At 33.9% G+C, this 27,528-nt stretch overlaps 1 protein-coding gene across 1 annotated transcript in view; it reads left to right on the plus strand.

The window, feature by feature from the left end:
* The window catches only part of LOC145680866 (methyl farnesoate epoxidase-like), a 75,179-nt gene that overhangs the window by 24,688 nt on the left and 22,963 nt on the right, over window positions 1-27,528 (plus strand). The window contains exons 3-5 of the mRNA XM_081752001.1: window positions 689-934; window positions 16,772-17,187; window positions 25,385-25,502. Coding sequence (XP_081608127.1) covers window positions 689-934; window positions 16,772-17,187; window positions 25,385-25,502 — 780 coding nt within the window. The remainder of the gene's footprint in view (window positions 1-688; window positions 935-16,771; window positions 17,188-25,384; window positions 25,503-27,528) is intronic.

Raw genomic sequence — 27,528 nt, forward strand, 5'->3', positions numbered from 1 at the left:
AAATGTTGATCAGTCTTTTTATTCAGTCTCTAAACACAAGTATTACATAGCACAGACATCAGAATGTTTGCTAGTTTCTCGCACATGTTCTTACACTTTGCAACTATTAATAACAAATAGTATAATTTATCTTTCCTCGTAATATTAAATGAACGATATATTTCTGAGGTTGAATGGAAATTTGGAAGGGGTTAGAATAATAGAAACAAGGTTTAAAATCTTTGTTTCCATCTATGTTAAAATCATTATTTATAGTGAGTGATACATTTCTAAGAAATGAAAAAATAATATTATTAATAATATACGAAAAAGAGAAAGAAGAATTGAACTTTGCATGATTAGTTCTCCTAATACTTTCATTTGGTGTAATAGATATAATGATACAAGAGAAATATGAATTAAAACATGCAATTATATGTTAAAATATTGCGGTTGAACTTGTAGCAATGTTAATTGAATTAAATATTATAGAAAGTTTAAATGCGTTAATTATTTCAGAGTAATATTTATTATTGCTATTATTTGATACGACACACTGGAAAAGACATTCTCAGATTACATTTAGTTTCGGAAATTCGCCTTGTTGAAAAGATAAACAGAGATTCGAAAAAAATCAACCTATAAATATTTTTATTTAGACTGAACATCTTATTTACGTAGATAGTGACTGACAATATTATTTCCACAGGACTTCCATGGCTACCAATATTTGGTTCGTACCCACTGTTATTTCTCTATCACCCTTATCGACTAGATTTAGCACTGAAGAGATTAAAAGAAACGTATGGAACTATAATGGGAATGTATATAGGGAGTGCACCAGCTATCGTATGTAACGACTACAAAAGTGTGAAAGAAATTCTCGTGAGGCCAGAATTCCAAGGGAGAGTTAAAGGATTTGTTGCAGATTACCGTGCATTTTATAAGAACATAGGTTGGTATATTTTTGATAATTTTATTCTTCATAACAATCACGTCAACTTAAAATTATACTAAATGATAACTTTTTCTATAGCAGTTAAACAACAGTTAACAACAGTTAATATAAAATTATATTAAAATACATAAGAATAACTTTCTCACTTACTTCAAAATGACACATTTATAATAGTAAATCTTTCACTCTTCAGGATAAATTTAATATATATATATATATATATAAACACTTCGAAATTGTTTGAGCTCTACAAGCAGCCAAAAGATTAGTAACGAAAGTAATATGGTAAGAAAATGTATAACGAGAAACTTGAGGAACAAGAACACTAAAAAACGTATGAGAAAGCCAATAGTGTAGAATGGAAAGAAGCAAGAGTTCAAGAAATTGATGAATACGATGAAAAGAGGAGTAACGAAAGTAATCTGGTAAGAAAATGTATAACGAGAAACTTGAGGAACAAGAACACTAAAAAACGTATGAGAAAGCCAATAGTGTAGAATGGAAAGAAGCAAGAGTTCAAGAAATTGATGAATAAGACAGGCAGAATATCAAGTATGAAAATATCTTCAAACATATGTGAAAAGGAAATTAACCTGAGACCATTTATGGACGGTAGGAATAATACTTTTGAACCTTCAGAAGAAGAAATAAACATGATTGAAGAAGCAATAAGAGCAGGACAGAAAAGTAGACGAGAGAAAATCACAGAAGAGGTTCAGAGGAAGTTTAGAAGAGATAAGAGATAAGAAAGGAAAAAAGTTCTATTCAGTATAGATGTGTAAGCAATATTATTGAATTCGTCATAAAGGCAATAGAAGGGTTAAAAAGATAGAGGAGACCATGTGAAAGTGGAGTGCTAAGAAAATTATAACATCTCTAAAGTTCATTTTGGAGAATAGTATGGGTAGAATAGTAATCGAGAAGATAACAATGGTAAAATTCGCTATACCGTACCACATGGTATAAAGTTGTATTCTCTGCTTTTTATTATGAAATGGAGTGTTGTCTTTCAAATTCTGATTGATTCCACCTTGGCATCCTTGGGCAATCCTCAACATTACGTCATATATGACGTCACTATTTCACACCTCTAATTTACGGAGTAAACGCTGATGGATGAAATAAAATCTCAGTAACACAGCAACTATACAGTCAAAATGCCATTTTTGACAGGATACATGTAGTCAAACATTTCCACAATTTGGAACAGTTTGGTGACCATTCTTGGTATGAGAACAATATAGTGACGTCACAATTTTGGAAAAATATTAATTTAAAAAATACACTTTAATAATTCACTATGAACAAAGTATTTAAACAAATTGGACCACACTAAAGGAAATGACAAAGAAAAATATAAAATATATATTTCTTACTCATGAAAACACTGCAATAAAACTTGTATAAATATGAAAAGTGGGATAAAGGTGTTTATATTACGCTAATATGTACAGTGTACAGGAATTGCATACACCCGATAACACGAGACGATCACATGAATTAACAATACCACGCCTGAAACGTTCATATTTTTGTAAGCTCAAACTCAGTGACTTGCTACAAGTAACGCCTGTGCTATACCGCGGCCTAAAGGAATTATGTCCACACTTTGTGGCCATCAGGAAAGATCCACCTCTCTATACTATTATCAAAACTTCAAAAAATATTCCTCATGCCATAGAAATGGATATGCAGTGGTTGTAAAATATTCAACTGATGACGATATAGAATGGCCGGGCTAAATGAACACAATTGTCGAACAAACAAATTGTACGTCAACTGCAACACTCTATATGTTTGAGCCACTTATTGATTCTCTACCCATTCAGGTATTGTGCTTAAATCGTTTGTTATGTGGAACAAGTTGTCAGAAAAACATCCCTATATACATAGCACACCAGACATGTAAATATACAGTCATAACGAATATCAAGTGATCTGATATTGAGCGCCGTCATCACCTTGTTGCTAGACCAGATATGATGCACACATTAATGTTATTCATTGGATCCATTGGATATCTTATGAAAGGAAGCAGTTTGGAGGATTTGGAGGTGTGAGGAACATGCTTTTCGGAAAAGTATGGTTGAAAGCAGTGCGAGGGTTGCGTATGATGGCATCCATTCTTCTTGATGACTTCTTTTACAATGGTACTTATACAGTAGAAGAGCTACAGTGTAAACTTGACAAAACAAAGGAAAATCCAACTAGTCGTTAGTGGGTTGACATGTTAATCGTCCCTGTTGTCATTATTCAGTTGTTTATTAGATCACAAAGAGACGATGACTGATTAATTGAGGTGTACTGTCTAAAGCGTATGATTCCATATTTTTTGCAGCTGCACATTTCAACTATGCGAGATACATAATGTGGCATATTATTAAGATGGAAAATGTTCAATCTTCTGAGATTAAAGACACCTTCTTAAAAGATCATAGTGTTTGCCACCATAGAGCTGGACCTTGGAATGGTGTTCTTTGTAGATCAGTGAGGTGAATCAACTTATATTAGAAAAAGGAAGGCAAAAAGAGGTCTCATTGGGATGACTTTTTCTCCAGATCAAGTTGCTGGATGAATTCTTTCTTACCATATCTGCAACACCGTGTCCATGACAATGAATTTGATGGAAGAGGAGAATACTTATAAAGAGGAGGGAGCCAGTCGTATAGTTCGTGATCAAAATGACCGAGATAGGATAAGAAACGCTTTTCAGCAACGCATTCATCCACTAAATACTGATATTAATGATATTGTCAGCATAAGTACTGGACAGACAGGCAACGTTAATGTAAATATACAAGATGCTCTGGAGATTGGTGATAAAATGGTTTCAGATTTCAAAAATAATTTGCCGCATGGATTCCAGCACAGCCTAAGAAAAACCATGAATACCACTTCATCATTGAAAAAGAAAGTCAAACTTAAAAAAAGGAAAAATATGTTTTGAAAAAGTATAGAGCCACTTATTAGTTATATCACAGAAGAGGTAAGTGGATCTCTCATATGTTCTTAATTTTGAACTATGTCCTTTTCCATTTAGTCTTTTCGGTGAGTATGGGAACATCAGGAAAGGCGATAAAAGTGTTCTTATGAAGAAACTGGCTGTGCTGTCTTCCGAGATCATATCTCCAGATGTTAAGTTAATTGAGGGAATTCGATATTGTACCACATACAGCAGCTTAACAAAGGAATTTTACGTGATTTGTTCAGGAATTTCAATTACTATTGTTGTAGAGAGCATGATGTAATTGTTGTATTTGATAAATATAAGCCAGTCTATTAAGACTCATGAAAGCAAGAGTGGGTCGAAAAAAAACGATTTCTTTCAAATCGAATTCTAATAGTGCGGAAAATTTGGACCATCTATCGAAACGTTAGTTTTTTTTTTAAATCGCGTAACATCTTCAGTTCGCGCATCCAGGTTAAAGTTTTACCTAATTGTCAAAAATCGTACTTTTTTGGAACACCCTGTATAGAACACAGGTTGCTTCTGATAGTTGTAATAGAGCGCTAATTCTCAAGTAGACATGTGACAATACACAAAAGAAAAGAAAATCAACATCGGATAAATCTTCAGTTCTTGCTCTAAGGTCAAAATCTCGTGAAATTGTAAAAAAAATCGTCCTTTTTTGGAACACCCTGTATAAAATAGTTTATGTTGTTATAGTTTTAATATGGCGGTTATATTTTTTCCAACCATGCGGGAATATTCAGAAAAAATAAAATAGAAATTTGATAGTATCTTCAGTTCGTGTATTGGAACTTAAAAGTCTAAAATTTTACGAAAGGAATAATTTTCTATGTTTTCGACCTTAGCGTGCAGCTCTTCGCTCATTTCTGATCTTAGAAATGACCCAGGACTCACCACGACGAGGTGGCTGCAATTCGACTTCCACCCACACCCTTCCCAACCAACCAACCATTGTAGAAGCTTTCCAATTTATTTCTTTTGTATTTCGAGCATAACTTTAAAATCAGACTTCTTACTAAAATCTGGCATTATAGAGCGTGACAAAAGTGTGGTCCAAATAAAACCATCTCTGTTTAAGGAGCCACACACTTTTGTAGCAGCCTCTGTTACAAGTTTAACACATATTTCAACGGACTGCGTGTGACATGGAAATTTTACGTAGTCAAACTCTGGTAGTTATTTTTGCCTTTAAAATAACAAAATACTCGCTGTTGTTACATGGACCATTATTGGTGGTGATGAAAGTTTACACGTTGTTGCTTCAAAATTGAGATCAGGTGGTAAAAAATTTCTCATACTTTTACCTGAAGGTGGTTGATTCCTCGATTTCAACAATATTCTGTAAGATTTTCTTATGTGTTTCCGTTCATCCATCGCCATGGCCAAAATAAGGTTTTCAGGGTGCGCAAAACGTTTCTCTGTATTACAGGGTTGATAATTTCTAATAAAGTTTTCGGTAGATATCGTGATGTCTGAATCAATTTAAACACATGTATTGCACCATTTTTTCAGACGAAGTTTGTTTAATAGCAAACCAAGCTGGAGCAAATGTTTTTACAATGTAAGTCGCCAATGTCTTCAGCTCAAATGAAGGATCTTCCGTCGAAATATGTAACCTTAAAATACGATTCGCTATAGTAAGCCACCTACTTATTGGGCTTGGATCCTTTACTGCAAGATCACTTGGACACTCGTCGCTGTTTATAGCTCTAACAATATCAAGAAGATATTTTTGGTCTTTGCTCAGGTCATTTTCTTTTACGGAGATATCTTCGGTCTGAATATTCTCATAACCAACAACAGGAAGCTGCTCAGAGTGTTTCAATTGTTTGCCGATAGTTCCAGAAAATGATTTGGGGTCTGAAGTGTCACCATCTAGGTACTTGAAATGATGTCTGAAAGGTAACTCATTAAAATGTAATAAACAAATGAACTACTGGAGTGGTCTTCCAAGTTTGACCTCAATATTATGAATAATTCCAATTTTCCATCCGTAATTAACCACTGTCCCATCACAGCCGATAGCAACAAGATCATTTAAGTCCACGTCTTTGTCACTTAAATAAGAAAGTATACTCTCAGATATATCCTTTGCAGATCTAGTTCTAGGCCTTATATGGCCAATGAACTGACTATCAGGCTCTTTTCTTATTCTGCGATACATTTTATTGCTTATCTTTTCTTGTACCAGAGTTTCATCCTTCCTACCATCAAAGTATATAGCTTTAGGGCACATTCGATCTTTATTTTGCAATGCGCTACTAATTTTACTTTTATTTTAACCAAGAACTTGTTGCATTCTGTAATTAAACCAACGTTCTGTAGGACACTAGAAAAGCAACTGCTGCGGTCGATTTGTCCGATAAACCGAATCGATCACTTGCTAAGGCTGTAGCGGTCAGTTTCAATCGCATCTGCTGTTGTGCTGGGGAATATTCTGCCTGCATACTTTCTTCACTGTTATATTTCACTTTCTCCGTATTCTCTTCGTCCAAACAAATCTCAGAAGACGTAGTGACCTCTTGATCCTGAACAGTTGCAATTGCAGCTTCGTGTTCCTTTCTCTTTTCCTTCTTCCTAATTCTTGTAGTTTCCTTCAGTCGGCGTTACCGATGGAACAAAGTCTTTGCGTTCTTTGATCATGAAGAAATTTTCGTTCGATAACGGAGATCTTATTTTCCTTCTTGTAATTATAGTTCATCACAATTGGGCATGTGCAAAGGCTTTTTCTTCTGTTACAAGAGCACTTTAACGTCATATCGCATTTGCAGGAAGATATCAAATAGTTTACCGTTTGCATGAATGGTGAACTTTTCCACTTTATTTCTAAACGAATCTTTCCCTATATCACCATTGTAATATTTTCTTAGTGCGTAGTATTTATCGTGGTAAGGTTTTATCATTTCAACCACTCTAGTATGTGTCACAGTTCGAATAGACGCCTTGTTGTATAATAGTTCAATTTGTGTAGCAACAGCTTCAGACACTGTGGAGAAAGAACTTTTTTTTCCGACGCAGAAGCTACAGATAGTTTATACGATTCTTCAAAACACGACCTTAACACATCTGCATAAGTTGGTAAAGTATTTTCACTAAGTTTTTTAGGCAATCCAAATATAGGACTGCTATGAGATTGTCTTGTTAACAAGTTTTTCCCCCCCGCTCCATTTCGGTTCTAATACGGTTTCACATGCACAGTGCACACACAAAAGGACACCGAAACACTTCCACAACAATGATAACTTCGAAATAACGCCAATTCGTAATACTTAACACATCCACTTGTACAAGCACAAACCAAACATTCAAACAACTCGACAAGAACTGCCTGAATGAGACTTCAAAGCATAGACCAGCACATTGACGCCGGTTTGTGCATCGTACTGTCGCAACAAATAACTCAACTTGGCGCCAAAATTGTCAAATGATGTTGTACAATTAATCAAAAGCGCGTTTTAAAATCCAAGGTAATACAATCATTTCGATTACAGATTAGTAAGAAATAAACTGATTTCTCAAGAAAAAATATACATTTTACAAATGGGGATATGAAACACTATGGAATTTCTATTTTTCGTGAAGAATGTATTCGATCTCTTTTTTCGCATGCCTGTTGCTACATGCTTCAAGAAAATCACAGTCCTATTAGGGATATAACAACATAAGCTATTTTATACAGGGTGTTCCAAAAAAGGACGATTTTTTTTACAATTTCACGAGATTTTGACCTTAGAGCAAGAACTGAAGATATTATCCGATGTTGAATTTCTTTTCTTTTGTATATTGTTACATGTCTACTTGAGAATTAGTGCTCTATTACAACTATCAGAAGCAACCTGTGTTCTATACAGGGTGTTCCAAAAAAGTACGATTTTTGACAATTTGGTAAAACTTTATCCTGGATGGGGAAATATACAAAAATCAGTAAATTTAAAAATAAAAGTGACTATGTTCGTGAATGAATTACTTTTGAATCACCCGATTGATCTCAATCAAAGTTTCAATATATATGAAGTTCAAACCTGGTACAACGGTACGTTGTATATTTTTATATTTTTGGGCAATAAGATTTTCTAAATATGTACTAGGCTGGCTGATTTTATATATCTGAAGAGGAGAAAGAAATGTTTTAAAATAATATGATTGTCAATATATAAAAGATATATTCAAATGTTGTCAATATATAAAAGATATTCAAATGTTCAAAAATAATAAGGTTTTGGATAACAGGTTGTCAGGAGCAACCAGATATATAATATAAATAAATGGAATCAATATAAAGGACGAAGTGTGTGTATTATTTAATGTGGCTCAAATTTAAATCAAAAAGGAAGAACCAGTGTTTATATTTATATATATTATCGTTGTACTGGGAAGTGACTGTCTTTGTGGCTTCATCACGTTTAAATCACCCTACCGATCTTAACCAAATTTTTAACACAGGTGAGGTTCGGATATGAGGTGGTTTTTATCATATCACCTCAACTGTAGAACTTTGGGAGGGGAGGGGAGAAATCTATAAAAATAAATAAAACTGAATAACTCTTGAATCACCAGACTGATCTCGATGAAACTTCAATATATATAAGATTCGGGCCTGGGATGTTTTCTTCATTTCACTTTTATAACATAACGATGTTGAGGGAGAGGGGGTAGATATATGTAAAAAGAATAAAAATAAAAGTGACCGTCTTTGTGACTTCATCATGCTTTAACAACAGGATCGATCTAATCAAATTTTCAATATGGATGAAGTTCGGACCTAGGGTGTTTTTTATAATATCACTTTGACGGTAGGCCTTAGGGGAGGAGAAGAGAGAAATATATAAAAATAAATAAAACTTAATAACTCTTGAACCACCCAACTGATCTCGATCAAATTTTCAACATAGATTGGAAAAGATGGAGGAACTGGAGAGGGAAAAGAGGAGTGTGATACAAAAGTGAAAAGGATTTCAATTTATTAAAGAACATGGGAAGAATGTATTTATGAAATGGATGAGCGAGCTTGTGATATGTGATACATACGTCATGGAATGCAGTGCTGGACAAAAGAAAAATGAAAGAATTAAAGGGAAAGAACTGAACAGTAATCGCTGCCACATGGGTAGGTCATCAAATGCAGAGGTGTAAAAATAATTAGAGAAAATATGTAACAAGCACCCAGTTAAACGTTTACGTCTTGTACAGACATATATTAAAGAGTTAAGAGAAAACTTGATTGCATCTGGGAAGAGTGAGTGTGTCCTACGTTCAATTTCTATTTATACGGTGCTTACGTTCTTATTCTAGCATTGATTTTTGATGAAGGGAATATTACATTTCCGAAATTGTTACATAAATATTAATATATAGTATTTATTGCTTTTGTCAGTTTTGTGTTATGAATATAAACACATCAATTAAACACATTATATTATTGTTATAATATTTTGCTTTATTAGTATGTAAAGTGCATTTTTCATGATCAAACACCTTACAAAATTGTTTTTTCATTTTTATTTGACCAAAGTACTCAAGTTCCATATCTTCATTTAAAGTGCATTTTCAAATCAGTTTGATGCAGACGATAAAAAATTTATGGCTTCTCACAGTTTAAATTATCATGATTTACAAAGCAAGTTTTGATTTAAAATGTGACATGCAATTCTACCAAGAATCTGTTTAACCATCACTCTATGTACGCAAGGTTGAATTCACGCAAGTCAGTTCTGTTATACATTTCTCACAAACTAAATGTTGATTCTTTACGTCCACCCATTCCAAAGAAACTTTAATAACAATAATGTTTATTGCTTTAATAATTTTTGGCAAAAAATCACATTGAACGATGGAAAAAGAAGGACAGAACTTATAATCTACTTAGAAGAGAAAACGGGTAAGAAGACTCATTTCATACTCAGAAGTGTGAGTACACAACGTATCAATTTAATAGTAATAGTATCAGGTGTAGAAAAATTAATGACTTTATTGAACAAAAAGAACTGCTAATCAAAATACCCAACAAAGAACTTGTCACCTCCATTAGTAATTTTCTCTTACAATAACAGCAGCAGAATCCAATTTTTCTTAAATCAGAAGATTTCTACAGAAAATAATTCACTTACTAATAACAATATAAGAAAGCTTCTACACTATTTTGTATGCCAGCAACGCCAAACGATATCATCCCTCTGCACGTTTAACCAAAAATCACAACACACTCTTATCCATCAAATGAAGAATACATAATTTTATTCAATTTATGTTCACATTGGTATTAGCTATTGGAAAAACCAGGAATGCAATACGATCATATTTTTCGTAATCAAGAACATAGACGAGGAGAAGGAATGTTTAAGTAGATCTATATATAAATCTACCGAGGACTAGAATATATAACCAGAAACTTTCGCAGGTGGTCAAGAAGAAACGCTAATAACACACACACACACACATATATATATATATATATATAACAAAATCACAATATTATAATTAGGAAGTCATGCAAGTACATATACTATGTTGACTTTAGAAGAACTTTCCGAAGACAGAATCGTATCTTCCCTTCTTAATACTTCATAATAATTCCTGTTTTCAACATCTCAAACGTTGAAAGAATCAAGGAGAGAGAGAGAGAAAGAAAGAATGCATGTTCGTGACTATGTTGCTACCGTACGTGCCTTTGGTGTGGGAGATTCAAGTTAGATTTCCGGTAGAAGTTGAGCTCATGAAGTTTGCATTCCATATGAAGTTTTGGGTCCATACCTCACTCTCGGGGCTGTAAGGGATACTAAACTCAGAATAAACCAACCCAAAAAGAGAAAACTTTATAACAGTACTGTGTTTCTTGATGCTTATTTATCAGTCCTTTGCGAAGTTATGCAACAACGAGACTGCTCTCAGGATCTCGATAAATACAAGAAAATATTTTTTGTGCATGAAAATCAGAACCTAATCATTTCACATAAATAGAAATTTGAAAAAATGACACATGCAAAAATGTATTTACGAAAATATTACGGTTTTACTTAACAAACAGGAAAAGAGCAGATTTTATGAGATAAAATCGTCGGCATCTTCGTGTTTGTAAATAACTAAGCCACCAGTTAGAAACAATTCCTTGGCTTGATTCATAAAGTTCACACAAAATGCACAAAATCTTTCTTTCTTCCGTAGCCACTTTACAAAACGCCACTTTACAGAACAATCAAATTATATTTATATAAAAAAGCGAACCACAATATAAAGGAAAGTGCACATAATATATATATATATATATATATATATATAGATAGATAGATAGATAGATAGATAGATAGATAGATAGATAGATAAGCATTATTATGTGTCATATAGGTCTACTTCTTGAACAAGAATTGCATACGCCTTGGTTCTTTCCCAAAAGCATCCAACTCATCTGATGTGAATTGTGTTTTATTTTTATTTATATGTTCCCGACGGAGACTAATCATAAACAATCCTGTCAATCTTTCTTCAGAGATAGTTGACCTTAACCACTTTCCACACGTTTTAGGGTGCTAAAACGTCTCTCAACACTACATGTTGTAACGGGGAGGGTAACCGTTACTTGTATTCCTTGCTTTATTACCGGATAAAATGTGGCGTGAGCCATCAAATCAAAAAGAGAGAGTTTCTCTAAACTCTCTGCATCTCGATTTCTGTGTTTTCAAAAATCGTACCAGCATTCAGCTTGAGGAAGGAAATTATCAAATTCATAAATTTCATTTATTTCATCCATCATCTTCATGAATTGTAGTTTAGAGATGTTTTTTATGTAATGTAATGTGAAGAGTGAAAAGCCTGGATTATGTTCTTCCGAAAATCTATTATTTAGCGACTGTAACAAAGAATCTATGTACGGTATAAATATGGTTCGCCGATAATATTCTTCTGCATTTGTGTATGATGGATTAGCACGATGAACTTGTCGAGATGCAAGTCTGGGAACTGACAGCTGAATATTCAGTTCATCAGCAACACGAATACACTTTTCGAAGATCGAATGAAATGTAATTTCAGCTGTATCTCTCTGTTCTTTGAACATACAAATCAACTCCGAAATGTGTGATTTTACCGCCATTAAGTTCAAGTGAACTCCTTGCAAAATTTGTGCTACTGGCTCAAGGTACGAAGAATATTGACTGGTAACTGACAAAGAAACAATAAATGCTCCTTTTGTTCCTGCACAAAAAAGACGATAAGCATTGATTCTAGTTTCAGAAACTGTAGAATTTATTGAGAGTTTTTCTAACTCACACACTATTTCTATGAAATGTTCAGAAAATTTTCTGATGTTGCTGTATTTGGAAGTCCAGTGGGTTTCAGAGAGAAGTGGGATATTTGGAGTATTTTTTTCTTCTTAATGGGCTCTAGCGAAAGAAAATTGTGATTTCTTTGATAGTATCCACTGTGTTTCGTATGTAAGAAACGGAACATAGCTTATTAACGACAATATTAAGCTTGTGTGATGCACAATGGTAAAAACACGCTTTTGGGAATTGTCGTCTAATAATGCTTTGTACACCGTTACTACATGCAACCATGGTGGAACAATCATCGAAACCCTGCCCTACAAGTTCACACTGAGATAATCCACGTTCTTCCAATGCTTTTAGAATTATTCTAGCAATATATGTGGCGTTTAACTCTCCTAATGGAATGAAACCTACGAAATGCTCTTGCATCTGATTTTCAATAGTGTCATAAAACCGAATACCTAGAGACAATTGTACTACACCCCCAATATCAGCTGTCTCATCTGCAAGCACACTATAATAGTGGGAAGAAACAATTTCAGCCTTTATATACTGTTCATAAAAAGTGTTGCCTGCAACTGATATCAATTCATTTTGAGTCTGCACAGATAAGTATTTTGCATTTTGAGCAACAGGTTCAAAGTGTTGCTTTAATGTTATATCTCCTGAATCTACTTTAAATTGGAGATCGTAGAAATTGCCAGATTTAGCATTCTTTCCTCGTAAAGATAAATCATGTGTCCCACTAAAAACAATTGTCTCAATGATTGATGACAGTTTTCCTCAACTTGCTTCCGAGCCGCTTCATCAATTTGAAAATCAACGGGCAAACTTTTCGTAGACATAACATTCGAAAATAACTGAGCACGTTCTGTGGACGCCCGATGCCTTTAGATTATTCGATGTCATCCAGATGCAAAAAAATCATTTTATTTCCTAAACGGTGTTAGTATAAAAGGCCCTTGCAATCCTCTTTTTACCGGAGATCGAAAAAGAACACACTCTTTGCACAATCCCCCTCGCAACTTTCTAGAGTATGCTAGCCACGAAAATTCAACAAACCACTTATATAAAAAAGGGCATTTTCCTGGCATAACATCTTGTTTAAAGTCACATGTTTCGGTCGGGTGCAACGGCGATATCAATATTTCATATCAACTAGTGTCCGACAAACTTGACTTCAAATTTAAGTTTACATAATTGCTAATGTCCTTTGGGTCACAGGACGTCTCCTCACCTAATAAAGTTGCACAAGCACAAGGGAACATTTGGGGAGAAGCTACGCTAACGATATTGCCCTCCGGTAACTCTTTTTCTTCGCTCAGATTTTCAACACTTAGAATATCACGTTTGGTATTTTCCAAATTTGAAGACACTTGATGTTTTAGAAAAACATCGTATTTCATTTGCTTATGTTTATGCATGATTAATTTTTAAAAAGCAATTCTTCTAATTCACTCACGTACACATGAGATATTAAATAAATTTTAAACTAAGGGGAAAACACCCACTAAAATCTGAAAGAGACCAGAGATCGAAAACCACACACATTTATCACTTTCCGACACTCCCGAGCAACTTTGAAGTTTTGAAAACGAAAACCGCGTATATGACACACCAGAAACACGGATTTCCAATAACTGTGCACAACCAATTATGCAAAACTAAACCTTTCTCTTCTTGAAAAGGGTCAATCTCCATCCTCCCCGCAAAAAATAACGTTGTACTTTTAAACCGCGGGGTCTCATAGGATAAAACGCTCAATTTCTTTCTGCTCAGAACGCTACTAAAAGCAAGGAAGACAATCTTTGACAGCAGTACAATCATTGTCCCTGCTGCTCCATTTACAGTTTTGTCTTCTCGACCCCTTCCCCTCTCTGTAATCCATCAAGATTCTTGGTTTAAAAGGAGGCGGGGTCATTCAGGATCATCTTGCTACAGCCAAAGGGCAAACAGGTGCAGAGGAGTCGATGACATTGTTGCCTTCACAAACAGAATTCTTGGGTTATTTTAAACATCAATATTTGTTAAATGCTCATACTTTTCCGATTGTTGCAAAGATCAGACAAATGAGTCAGAGAAACACTTTTATTCTGCTTTACAAAGGAAACCACTGCAAAAGTATTTAAAGTTGTGGCTTTTCATTTTCTATGGGAACGATTGAGGATAACTTGCTTGATTCTTTCAACGTTTGAGATTTTGAAAACAGGAATTATCGTGAAGTGCTACAGAAGGAACATACGATCCTGTCTCCGGAAACTCCTTCTAAGTTCAATATATATACTTGACTACTTCAAGATCAAGGTAACATTACTAGATTTCTAGGGTGGTCGACCGACCCCTTCGACCCCTCTGCCGACGCCCATGTATAAACACATTCATTAACATCACCGTACAAGACACCGATGAGGGCTACAACAATCTTACGTAGAAGAGAATACAAGAAAAGGAAGAGATGATGTTCACTAGAAGAAGCAAATAAGCTTTACTTGACGCACATACACACTAAAAGGATATATATCACAACTATTTCCTCATTTCCATCGGGTCTGGATATCATCATGTGACCTAGTAGAGAGGACAGACTTCTTAGTAATTTTGGTTAAAAACCTTTTTAGATTAAAATAAATATTACACCAATTACAACGGGAAAAATTAGTATATACCTAGGTATTACAAGTCACCGGATACCAGTCCCAAAGTATAATTTGGGTAAATAGAAAACAAAGAGGCACGCGAAACCACAACTTTCACAATAATACATTTTCTTTGTCATATTGGCTTGAAGAACTTAGAATGAGTATTGCCAATATCGCCAATATCCTAAAACGGTCCCAAATTATAGATGGACTAACAAAAGAGTCTTTGAATTGTTCTAAACCAATGTAAATTATCTTGCTAGCAAAATATATCTAAGAAAATGCTGAAATGAAGTTCATTACATCATTGCAAGAACATTCAATTATACTATATAGTAGATATTGTAATTTAGTATCTACCTCAGATATACCTACAATAAAAATGTTTGCTTACTGAATTTTTACAATAAACATTCGAACCAAGAACTGAAACATTCTTCTGAATGAATCTCATCAAGAACCCACGTAGTCTTACGAAGTTTCACTATTTTTCAGCACGTATATTTGCTACTTAAGACGTTAAACACTTGTTATGCAATATTAACTTTATTTCACTAAAGTTATTTAAGTTTGTTTGCACTTACATTGTATTGAATTATGATGAAAACGTTTGGACTTATGTATTTATTACTATTTACTATATTCCCATAAACTATATATAATTGTCTCACAAACACAGTAAAAAACTTCATTGAGAAGTAACAGAAGCACAGTCTGAGAAAAACAAAGGAAATAAGAACTTACCAAACGTACACGTACTTTCTCTGTGTATTGACATGAAGCAATTGCACTAAATTATTCTATGCTACCATGTGTAAACTTAGATCATGAAGAACAGAGCATACTATTAGAGTGTGATCCCAATTATTGCACCTACAATTTCTTATTTTATTCAGGACATTTCAATTCTTCAGATTTTTATCATGTACAGTGATAAATTAAATATTGTCCTTGGAAAGTACATTGAATGAGCGAAATTAATCGACTTCAAAACCAGAATATTTTAATGAATGAACTTAAGAAATTCGAACATACCAATACTGTTTTATATTATTCGTATGTGAATATTAGTGCAAAGACATTTGAACGACTGTATAAAATAAAATTACACAAAGTACTGAATGTATTCTCTATTAAGATTGATAAAGAGAAACAAATTTCAGTAGATTGAGTAGAATTGCAATTTTTCTAAAAAAAGAAAAGACAAGAAAAATGAAAAAAGAAATATGCTATCTTGTAGTTTTTAAGTCATGTCCCAATTTTATATTCAAGATAACAATACAAGATAAAACTAAAGAAGAGCTCTATTTTCAATGTTTAGGTTTCCTACACAATTTAATAATGGATTGTTAATTGTTAATTACTCGTATAAGAAACAAATATCTATTCTGAATTTTCCATTCTCAGGGAGGTATAGTTCAATAGTAACAGCATGGTTCTTAATATGTATTTAATTACAGAAAAATTATTTTTTAATTTTCTTCCTTGAATTTTAGCTCTTTTTAATTCATGAAAATATGTTATACTTCAGAGTAAGGTGGAATCATGCATTTAATACATGCCTAGTCAGGTGAGATGACCAATTCTGTTTACTTCTTCTTTCCACTTATTGGAGAAGTGGAAAGACATTAATTACGTTATAAATTAGGAGACATTAATTACGTTTTCTACAAATTTCTGATGTACGTGTAATTTTCAAGTATATGTGTAAATGTTGGTTTCCCTTGCACAGAGAGGCACGAAACAAAATTTCAGAGGACATAATTAATGTTTCTTTTCTACATTATATCATGTTGCGTTAAATATTTATTTATTTATTTATTTATTTATTTACAATAGGTTTCAGATACAACACTAGGCCATTTGACACAAACATTTTAACAAACAAAATATTAAAATGTAAACTTATTTCCGGATATTACTTGAACAATATCAAATTTTAACTTCAATTTTTTCTTACTAGGACTCTTCTTTGCGGATGGGCCACATTGGTTAGTACAGAAACGCTATACGTTTAGACATATGAGAGATGTTGGCATGGGGAAGAGCGATATGGAATCTGTTATTCACGGAGAAGTTGAGTCTCTAATAGCAGCATTTAAAAAGAAAGCTCTTGCAAGAGAACTGGTGAACGCCCCAGAAGATTTCGCTGTTCAAACAGTTAACGTTATCCTTTATTTGTTCACTGGAATAAGGTTCAGTGACAAGAATGAAATGAAATTAAGAGAGGGACTACACTATGCTACTGAGTTACAGAAATCGGGGAACGTGACTGGATCATTTTATGGCATAGCTCCATGGACAAGATTTATATCTTCCAAATTATCAGGTTTTGATCGCTACAAAATAGCTGCAATTGGACTCCAGAATTTCGCCAAAGTACGTACTATGTTCTGAAATATAAAATATTTAGATCACATAAAACGTTCGTAGTAGAAATAACTGCCACTCGACATCTAGTAATTATGAAGTTTTTGTTGCTGTAGGCTTGTTTCGTTTCAAAGTGCAAATTCCTCGAATGACATAATGATAATTAAGGTTTCAGTTCTAAAAAAGTAACATACAGTTTATTACATTCTGACATTGGTTGATTACACCTGATGGATTACTTTACAAAAGTTAACTTCTTCATTCCTCGTTCTGTGCGTTTATTTAATGTATAAAATGTAAGATAGATAACTGACGTTTTAAATGCTTTATAGTGCAAAGTGCGGTTATTGTATTGTGTCCTTCGCATATATAAAAAAAATCGCAGACTGTAACTTAAATTTGTAATTAAATAACTTGTACAAAAGACCCAACAAAACCTCCCAAATTTTAAAGGCTAATAAAACAAAAAGTGTTGCAAATAGAAGGTTGTTTATTCGGACATATAAAGTTGTATTGATAACAATTTGTAATTACTATGTTCTGATTTGAATTACTCTGTTGTCTTGCGTGTTACAATTACACATCAATAGACTATATAGTTACTGTCCATAGTATCCACTTCTTTTTATCTGTTGTAGCGATGTCAGTGGTAGAGCGAGAAGGGAGAAGATCTCTTCCGCTCAACACTCTCCTACTGTTTTCAGTCGTCATTACGGTTTGGTCTGGAGTTAATCGCACATATGCAGCCGAAATCTTCAAAACAAGCAGTTCGGTGCAAAGAACTTCTCAATTAAAGTTTGCTATTTCATGTAAGACCAATTTACAGTGGTTCGAGAATTTCCGAACAACGGGTTCAGAGTTGAAAAAATTTGGCCGACCTAAAAGTGCTCGTATTATGTCTGTGAATATTGAGCACTTACAAACAGTAATTTTCAAAAACCGTCTCCAAATTCTATCGTCAATTGTTTCGTTTCAAATAAGAACAAATTGATTACAAACTGTTTCCAATACACTTTTATATTTTTAAATGAACACATTTCTTTCTTCACTATTTTTTTGTTTTATTAGCCGTTAAAGTATGGGAGGTAATATTGACTCACCCTGTATAATAATCAACCTTATAGCGAGTGGCTCAACGACTCATAATAATAATAATGAAATTACTGTATGCACCGAGGTTCAATGACAGAGATACATGTCGCATCAGAAATTCGCTCAGAGTTTAGGATTTTAGTTTGTAATCTGTGAAATGAAGAACATTAGAGTGCAGGATAATTCGGTAAGATAACAATGAATTGAGTTCGCACAAAACAACTTACAACATGTAGATTTTGTTTACGTAACATTACTTATATAAGTAGACAAGTACTATAACTATTCACTCTTTAACATTTTTGACTGTTTGGCATGTTTATAGTATATTCCTTTAAACGAATTCATTAAAACTTTGATTTTGAAAATTGTCTTCATCTCTAGCTGCTATTGCAGAAATTTTACATTCATAAAACTCAACAAAAATGAAAATGCTACACGCATATAAAATAATATTACCTTCAATTTCATCAGTGCTACTGACGGGGATGAAGTAATGTACAGTTACCAGCAAAAGTAATCTTCCCTCAGCTGCTATAATTTCACTAGGTCGGGTCCAGAACTTTTGCTAGTGTTGTAGACGACTGAAGAGATGTAACACAACTTCCGTCTAACATTTCAACTCAGTAGCGACAGGTGGTAAACTTATGGAGCACTAAATCAGGTTTTTCTTGTGCAGCTGATTCACGAAAATATATCCTTTTAAGACCAATCTTTATTGCTTGGTACGTTTTGACCAATGAGTATCATACAAGAAAGACATTATAATTTGTTGTATGTATAATGTATTGTTCCACTACATACTGAAAATTAGAAGAAAGAAACAACACTGATTGTGTATAAGTCAAATATCATATTGAAATAAACAGAAAATATCAAATCCAGAACAATTGAAGGAAATAAGTTTATCGTCATTCATGATCCTACTCCGGTACCTGTTTTCTCACCATTCCAAAGATCTCTTTCCTTCTTCACAGTAGAACATTTTGCTGATCACACTGAGTATGGATTGAAATTGAAATATAAGCATGTTAAATGTTCAGACCTGCGGAACAACAAACCTGTGTCATTTACGATAAAATGGAATGCGGTAACGACTTACCTACGTTAATTACTTCCATCAGTTCGCACACAAACTGTTAGCTAATTAAAATTCTTTCAGAAGAGTCCCGAGTAGACACTAAGAATCTATGGAGAGACGATCAGTAGTTGGGTTAATTAATTTTCTTCATCAAATACTATAGGTAATTCTTAATGGAATTCTATTATTGGTTTATTATTATTAACGATCACTTCAATCCCAGTCTCTCACAGACTCAACCTTAAGTGGTAGGTGTAAGTTAGGTTGCGTCTGTCCAGGCGTTTGTGATACCAGCGAAAGTACTGGAACCGACCTAATGGAGTTATAGTAAAGTAAATGAAACTGTGGTCTGGGTGAAACATACGTTTATACATTGCACGAGAAGTAAATCCCAGTTAATTCCCTCTATCGCAGTCATACCTGACTGTAAACAAAACTATAGCGCGGAACAGAAAGTCACTCACTTATACAAAAGGATTTCAGGCAGCATACCAATTGTTCGAGTGAATAATTTGTTAATCATGTATTCGTGTATTTAAATCCTGAAGTAGGTGATGTTTCTTGCGTGTTCTTAGTCTAACCTGGAGACTGACATCATTTCTGTGAAAAACTCTTTTTTGACCTTTTTTATATTAACGATTAGGAAGCAACATTATAAGAGTTGTAAACGTAAAGTCCAATAACTGAAAACAGGGTATTAAGCATTTTCAATATTCTATTATTATCTTCTTCAGCCTGAGACACAAATGTTCGACTCTCGGTAGGAGCCATAAAATAAATTAATTCGGTAAAGTATTTTTAACAAGTAGAACAATTTATGTTATTATTGATATACATATTGAAAGAGCAAAACATATTTTTTCGGAAATGAATGAACAAATACTTACGTTGTTCTCATTACATTTAACGTATATAATAACAAGACAAATTTAATTCGAATTAAAATTTAAGTACTCTTTTGTATTCCACTTTAACGTCCTCTCTCATATAAAAAAATGTTGGAATAAGACATTTAGTTAGAAGTAAATAATCAGTCAATCAGCTTAACACTGAAACAAGTATGGCACGATGTATCATAACAATAACAGTAATATCGAGTATACATATGTACAGTCACGAACAGTAATAAATGGAGGCTGAAGCCATTATTTTTTATTTCTCCAACCTCCAATTATTAATGTTCGTGACTGTACATAAGTTAGGATTTAGTAATGTCACGTTGTCTAAAACTTATTGAGCATTTGAAGATCAAAATTAAGAACAAATTTATCGTCACTTGAAATTAACATTATGAAACCTTATATGCATCATTATATTCGATGATCTTATGTGGGGTCTGGTGTTGTGAGCGTGGTATACGACACTTGACTACTTCCGGCCATTTATTTTCAATTGCTAGATGCACTCGCTTTAAGTATCGACAATACGTGTCCGAGTCTATTGTTCGCCCCGGCGGCAACAGTTTGCGAACCACAATGCTCATCCAATCCCACCAAACGCACACCATATCTTCTAGGGAAGCAGTGTGGGTTTTGACACAGAATCTGGAGCTTCACTTCGACCACGACCTTTATCGTACTTTACCCAAGTATTTTCAACATAAACTCTTAAAGGGGGTATCTTAGAGAGGTAGGGGAATTCACAATTTATGCTGAAAGAACAGTATTATCTTATGGGTGTACATAATTACACTTTCATTACAATACTGTTCTTAGGGCTCAAATATATTCCAAGACTTCTTTGCTATGTGCAAAGAATGGACATTTTAGCTATTTACTGTAATTCTTGTAGCCATACAGCCCATATTGAATAACATTTTCTTCACATAAGAAATAATTGTTTCGACTTATTTAAATGTCAGATGCTTTTCTTCATACTTCAACACCTAACTGCGAATTACATGGTAAAGTCCCTATATTTTGATAGTCTTTTGAAAATCACAGGCAATGAGAATCAATTATAATTGTTTATGTAAAACTAGTTGAAGTGCCCTTTCTTGGCACGAAAATAAAGGGCTTGATGAATATGAAACCAAAAGCTTGCATGTTCTCTCTTCTCTTTTCTCTTTAGAAGTGAATATTTCGGAAACGCTCCAACAATTGTTCACTCATTTTTAAAGAAAAGTTTATATACCAAATTTCTCCCGTCCTGTGTAAACAAATTCCCACATGGGACATTTACTAAATAAAGAATCACACTATAGAGACTGATATCTCTCTTCCTAAAAGCAATTGTTCAGTCATTTGTATTTAAGAGCTTATCCAAAGAATTATAAATCTCTAGCATAAGTACATACTAGAGTGAACATTGTGTGAATATAAATTCGGAAATTATATTACAAAATTTAATCATTTTGCTCCTTTAGGTATGAAAGTTTCAAAAACGGTGAAATAACAAATCCTTATACTAAAATAAAGACTCCAAAATTTTAACATCATTCAGAATTTGTGAAAACCTGAAACGTGTTTTTGCTTTTAATGGAAAGTTTATATCTATGCCTAGTTTCTTTTAGGCAACTTTAGACAGTCTTGAGACTCTATTCAAAGCGCAAAATAGGGTTCCCTTTCACTACCATAGTATACATATGTATTGGAAAACGTTTGTTAACTCTTGTTTTCAAACAAACTTTGAATAAGGAAATTCAATCTCTGCTTTCCTCCATACGGGAAAAAGCGTTTCACCACTTGCTGTATTTTGTTTTTTCAATTACTCCAAAAATTGCCTAATTTCATATTGCACACAAAAACTCCGAAGTAATCTCTGAATTGCAAAGATATCTGGAAATAAAAGAAAGAACATGTATATCGTTGGGATGTTTCTTTGATGTGCCTTTTGATATAATATGATTTTGTATTCAAACATTTCAATAATTGGTAATTCTAGGGGAATAATAATTCGCTAGGATATTATCACTCACTTCGTTGGGATGTTTCTTTGATGTAACTTTTGATATGGGTGATTTTCCGTTCCACCCTTTCAAATAAATGTCAATTCGAGGAGGTAATAATTCCCGGGGGTAAAGTTACTCTGCTACACCGGAATAATGATAGATCATCAAATAAAATGATCGGTATATGGCTTCATAATGTTATTTTCAAGTGATTGTATCTTTGTTCTGAGTTTTGACCTCAAAATGCTCAGCGCGTTTTAGACAACTTTATAATACTAAATCTCAACTTGCATATACTAAATATTGCCTTATTATTTTTCTATGACGCACTTGCCATATTTGTTTATGTGGTAAGTTGATTGAATGATTAATTAATTCAGACATAATGTTTTTGTACCAATATTTATATGTATAACTAGCAGCGTTCACCCCGCTTCGCTGGGGTCACCCCGGAACGCAATAAACTTTGTTACTTAGATAATTTTTACTTTTTCGCTTTCAAGTGATATGATAAAAACCATAGAAGATTGGAGTAAATGTTAACATTATATCGCCTGTCATTTATGTTAACCCGCCGAGTGACACGGTCATGTGGGTTGCATATAAATACGGTTAGATTTAGCTATGATGAGCTAACAAAGGATTTGTACGTTATGGACACTTGAATGGTCAATTATCTCAAGACACTGGTAATTGAAAATTAAAGTGATATGATAAAAACCATCTAGGGTCCAAATCTTAATAACCCCCCAAAAATGAAAGAAATTGGTTCAGCCGTATTAGCGTGATGAGCTAACAAAGGATTTGTACGTTCTCTTTTATATATAAGATGGTACTTTCAAGTGCAATGCGCACTTGAGTTTTAATTCGTGTTAAGTATCTTTCCCGTGTGGAAATCGGTATTATACATGGTAATTATAATAAGAACAACATAAATATTACTTGACTAGCAGCGTTCACCCCGCTTCGCTGCGGTCACCCCGGAACGCAATAAACTTTGTTACTTAGATAATTTTTACCATAGTAGATTGCAGTAAATGTTAACATTATATCGCCTGTCATTTATGTTAACCCGCCGAGTGACACGGTCATGCGGGTTGCATATAAATACGTTTATTTTTACCTATGATGAACTAACAAAGGATTTGTACGTTATGGACACTTGAATGGTCAATTATCTCAAGACACTGGTAATTAAAAATTAAAGTGATATGATAAAAACCATCTAGGGTCCAAATCCTAATAACCCCCCAAAAATAAAAGAAATTGGTTCAGCCGTATTAGCGTGATGAGGGAACAAAGGATTTGTGCGTTCTCTTTTATATATATAGATTTATTGCCAAAGAAATTCTGATTTGCCGATTTCAAAATGTATATCAAAGAACAAATTAACCACTCTATTAATAAAAAAAAAAAAAAACTCGTGGAATGATTGTACGTTATGACTCAGAGAATAATAGTTTATTCGTCCCTTTCAGCAATGAGTAACATAGGATGGAATAAAAACGAAATGCAGAATTTGAATCACATGAGCTCGTATCAAGAACTCAACATAGTCTCTCGCGCTCGAGAGGTTAATAAAGAATAGTGTACTCACAGAAGATTAGTGTAGAACAGAAGTCTGTAATACTTAATACCCTCCTTTTTGTTATTTTATGTTTACATTTCGTATAATATTATTTCCTAATCGAAAGTTCATTATAGGTTCTTTAAACAAGTGTCCTCAGTCTCCGGGTTAGATTAGAAGCACACAATAAAAGCTTGAACTATTCTAGGATTTAAACACATGAACACGTGATTAACAGATTATCCACCCGAACCACTCTATTACTTCGTGCGCAATCTTAAATGTAATTTGTGTAACGTGGTTTTCCATTTCACACTAGATTTTGTTTACAGTCAAATACGACTGAATTTGAAACGAATAATTGGACGATACACTTCTTGCAATGCTTAAATGTATTCCTCGCACAAGTCACATTTACTTTCGCATTATAATGATCGATGTACAATGTAAATCAGGTATAATGTATGAAGTGATAAGGGTTGGAATGATCGTTAATAATAATAAAGCAAAAATAGAATTGAGGGGGTTAGCGCAATAGTGGTCTAACCCACATTTTTAAAAATGAAGAAAAATAAAGTTAAATTTAAACACGTGTTGTTTTTTGTAGAATATACCAAAAGCAAGCACAACTGGTTGAATATGTCAGACATTGTGCATACATGTATTGTACAAAAAACCACGTGTGTTTAACTTGATTTTTCTCCATTTTTAAAAATGTGGGTTAGACCACTGTTGCGCTAACCCCCTCAATTGCATTAACAATTTCCTAAACAATAAAATTTGGTGAGGAACAATATTTAACTCAACTAATGATAATCTCTTCGCTGGGTCTTAGTGACTCGCCGAGACTATTCTGAAAGGATTTTACGTAGCGGTTTTTGTGTAAATTGAAGGAACTCATTAGCATAGGTAAGTGGTTAGTGGGTTGGATTTAAGTGCAGACGACTCAGGGTCGATTCCCTGCAAGTTGGAACTTTTTATAATGCTTTAATTTCAACTCGTACTCAATGGGATATGGTACTCATTGGAGAACGTGGTCCAAACAATAGATAATAATAATAATCTTTGAGTTTTACGTCCCACGGTTATGCCGGTTAGGCTAAAGTAGACGGTGATTATGAGAAATGAATGAAATGGTGGAATGAAGAAAGTGGGAGAACCCCGAGAAAACCCACGCACACGGTGTTTGTCCACCACAAAGTTCAGTTGGCGGAGGCTGGGATCGAACCCGGGACCCCAAGCACCAGAGGTGAACGCTCTACCACTAAGCCACCGCGGCCCCGTCCAAACAATAGAGTTTAATCTTACGTGGAGATTTTTTTTAAAGTCCGATTTAATATTGTACATACTTACCAACTGTTGTCACCTGGTTGAGATGTAAGGTATAAGTTAAGTTGTATTTCTCCATACATTTGTGAAACATCCACAAGTACTCGACCTGACCTACAGGAGTTATAGCAGTAAAGTTGTGTTACTTTTTCTGTGACTCTACTATTTATGTAGTAATTAAGATTTATATTTGTTACTATATATAATACACATAATTTACGTTGTTTCTCTTTCGTGAATGTTACAGGATTTAGTAGAAGAACGCCAAAGCACGTTTAATGAAGACAATATTAATGATTTCATTGGACTTTATCTATCAGAAATTAATAAGCAAGAGCAAAATGATGGGGATAAATCATTTACAGGTAAATTATGTTTATTGTGATCAGAACTTCCATTGAGAGCATTTACAATTCTTATCATTGCGTTGGTGAATACACTGGCGAAGCTAGAACTTCTTCCGTTTCCCTTCACAGAAAACATCCCTTCCTCTAACATTCACAAATATTTATAGCTATTTAAGTATATACAAGGTATATTCAAATTTTAATGAATCTATACGTCAGTGACTTCCAAAGTATGTTTCAACGAAGTAAAGTTCTTACACAACGAAAATTTGACAGTTTTCATTTGGATTCATCACCCAACTCTTAGGTACGATCGCACAACCCACGTCCACTCACTCTTGCCGTCTTCTTTTACATTTGGACGGTACTAATTTGAGATTTTACAATCACATCACTTATCTTGGGCATGAGATGGTCAGGTCTGACATTCTCTTTCTGTCTTTACCTATTTCATAGACAACAATAATTAACGTTAAGCTTGGACATTTTGCTGGCGAAAGTGTGATCTTCTGCAGACTATCAATCTATCTCCAAAGAGACTCTTAAAACTTAAAGCTACAAAGCATATTAAATACCATCTTGTAAAAGTGAGCATCAGTGATGACAAGTTTCTGTAGTTCGCGAAGAAAGAATGTCTGCTGCATGCTAAGTGGTGTTGTTTACGGTGTCTTCCGCAGAAACAATTGGGCCAATAAGAAAGTCAATTGAAATAGTGCATTACACATTGATCGTTGGGTTATCCCACTCATTGGTCTTGAATTCCTTAGATGTTCACAATTTCCCAGATTCTGTAGTTGTATCTGTTCGCTTTCGCAAATACATGGAGCGCGTTTGAATGTGATACATAAATGCGCCATCGCAATTGATTTCGCAAGTATTATTAAAAAAGAATATTGCTTATATAGTAGTCCCTCCCTATTAGACCGTATATAAAAATTATCATTTATGGTATGGATTTTATTTTCTTGCGTACGATACTGTGCAACGTTTGATCATTTCCAGTATAAGAAACTTCTTCAATTAGTTTACTGAGGTTTCTTTCCGTGCTTTTCTGCCCTTTATTTACCATCTCGTTTTGTATTCTGGGTCTCTTACTACTTGGCAAATCTGATAGCTTCCACTGCCTTGATTTTATAGTACCATCTGTAGATGCGTATTTGCTTTGAAGATGTCTTTTAAATCATTGTTTGGAACCCTCCTGCAAATAAATGCAAGACGACAATTTGACAAACCATAACGCAGATTGCGCCATTTTCTCAATTATACATAACAATCGATTATGTAATAATAGGGGCGTAATAATAAGTTGTAATCCTTGACATGGAACTGTCTAGTATGTTTTAAAATATTTAAAGCACTAGTTTTCGCTGAGTAATCGTTCAATTGAAAATAAATTAATAGTTTCAGAGAAAGAAAGAAACACCATTGAAAATGTACATTCCACGAACCATGTGCTATTTACAATTGTAAGTTGATGTCACTTACATCTGGGTGGAATAAATTTAAAGCGTTTAAACAGTTTTGTAAATCATCCTCTTTAAAAAAACTTGACGCGTTTTTGCATTTCTCACGAATAATTTTCACTTGATGTGGTAATATCACGATGTAAAGTTAAATATTGGCAACCTCAAGGATTGCTTGTTTTTTCTCTAAATAACAATAATTATGCGACATACCGTAGAGGCTAGCGGAAACCTTTTTCATTATTTGGAGATAATTAGCTCTCTAGCACTGATTAATTGGTAAAAGAAATAATATAATAATAACAAGACAGAATGTTTCATGAAAATAAGAAAAGTTTACAAGATAAACCATGAAACTTGGTCGTAGAGCTGTAGTTGATTTCATCCACCTGTGTCTGACCAATTTCAACATCAAGTAGAGAGCCTCGCAAGAAACACGTCACACATTTCATGAACATTTTGAACTTTAAAGAATTATTCAAACCTGTGTTTCAACTTAAGTGTGGATTAATCCGAATCTGCTGATTTCATCCAGAGGCAGCAACATTCATTCTTAAGTCTTAAAAGAAAGCATCCCATTC

This window comes from Thermobia domestica, chromosome 3 (assembly GCF_964235325.1).
Source record: "Thermobia domestica chromosome 3, izTheDome1.hap1.1, whole genome shotgun sequence".
Taxonomy (NCBI): Eukaryota; Metazoa; Arthropoda; class Insecta; order Zygentoma; family Lepismatidae; genus Thermobia; species Thermobia domestica.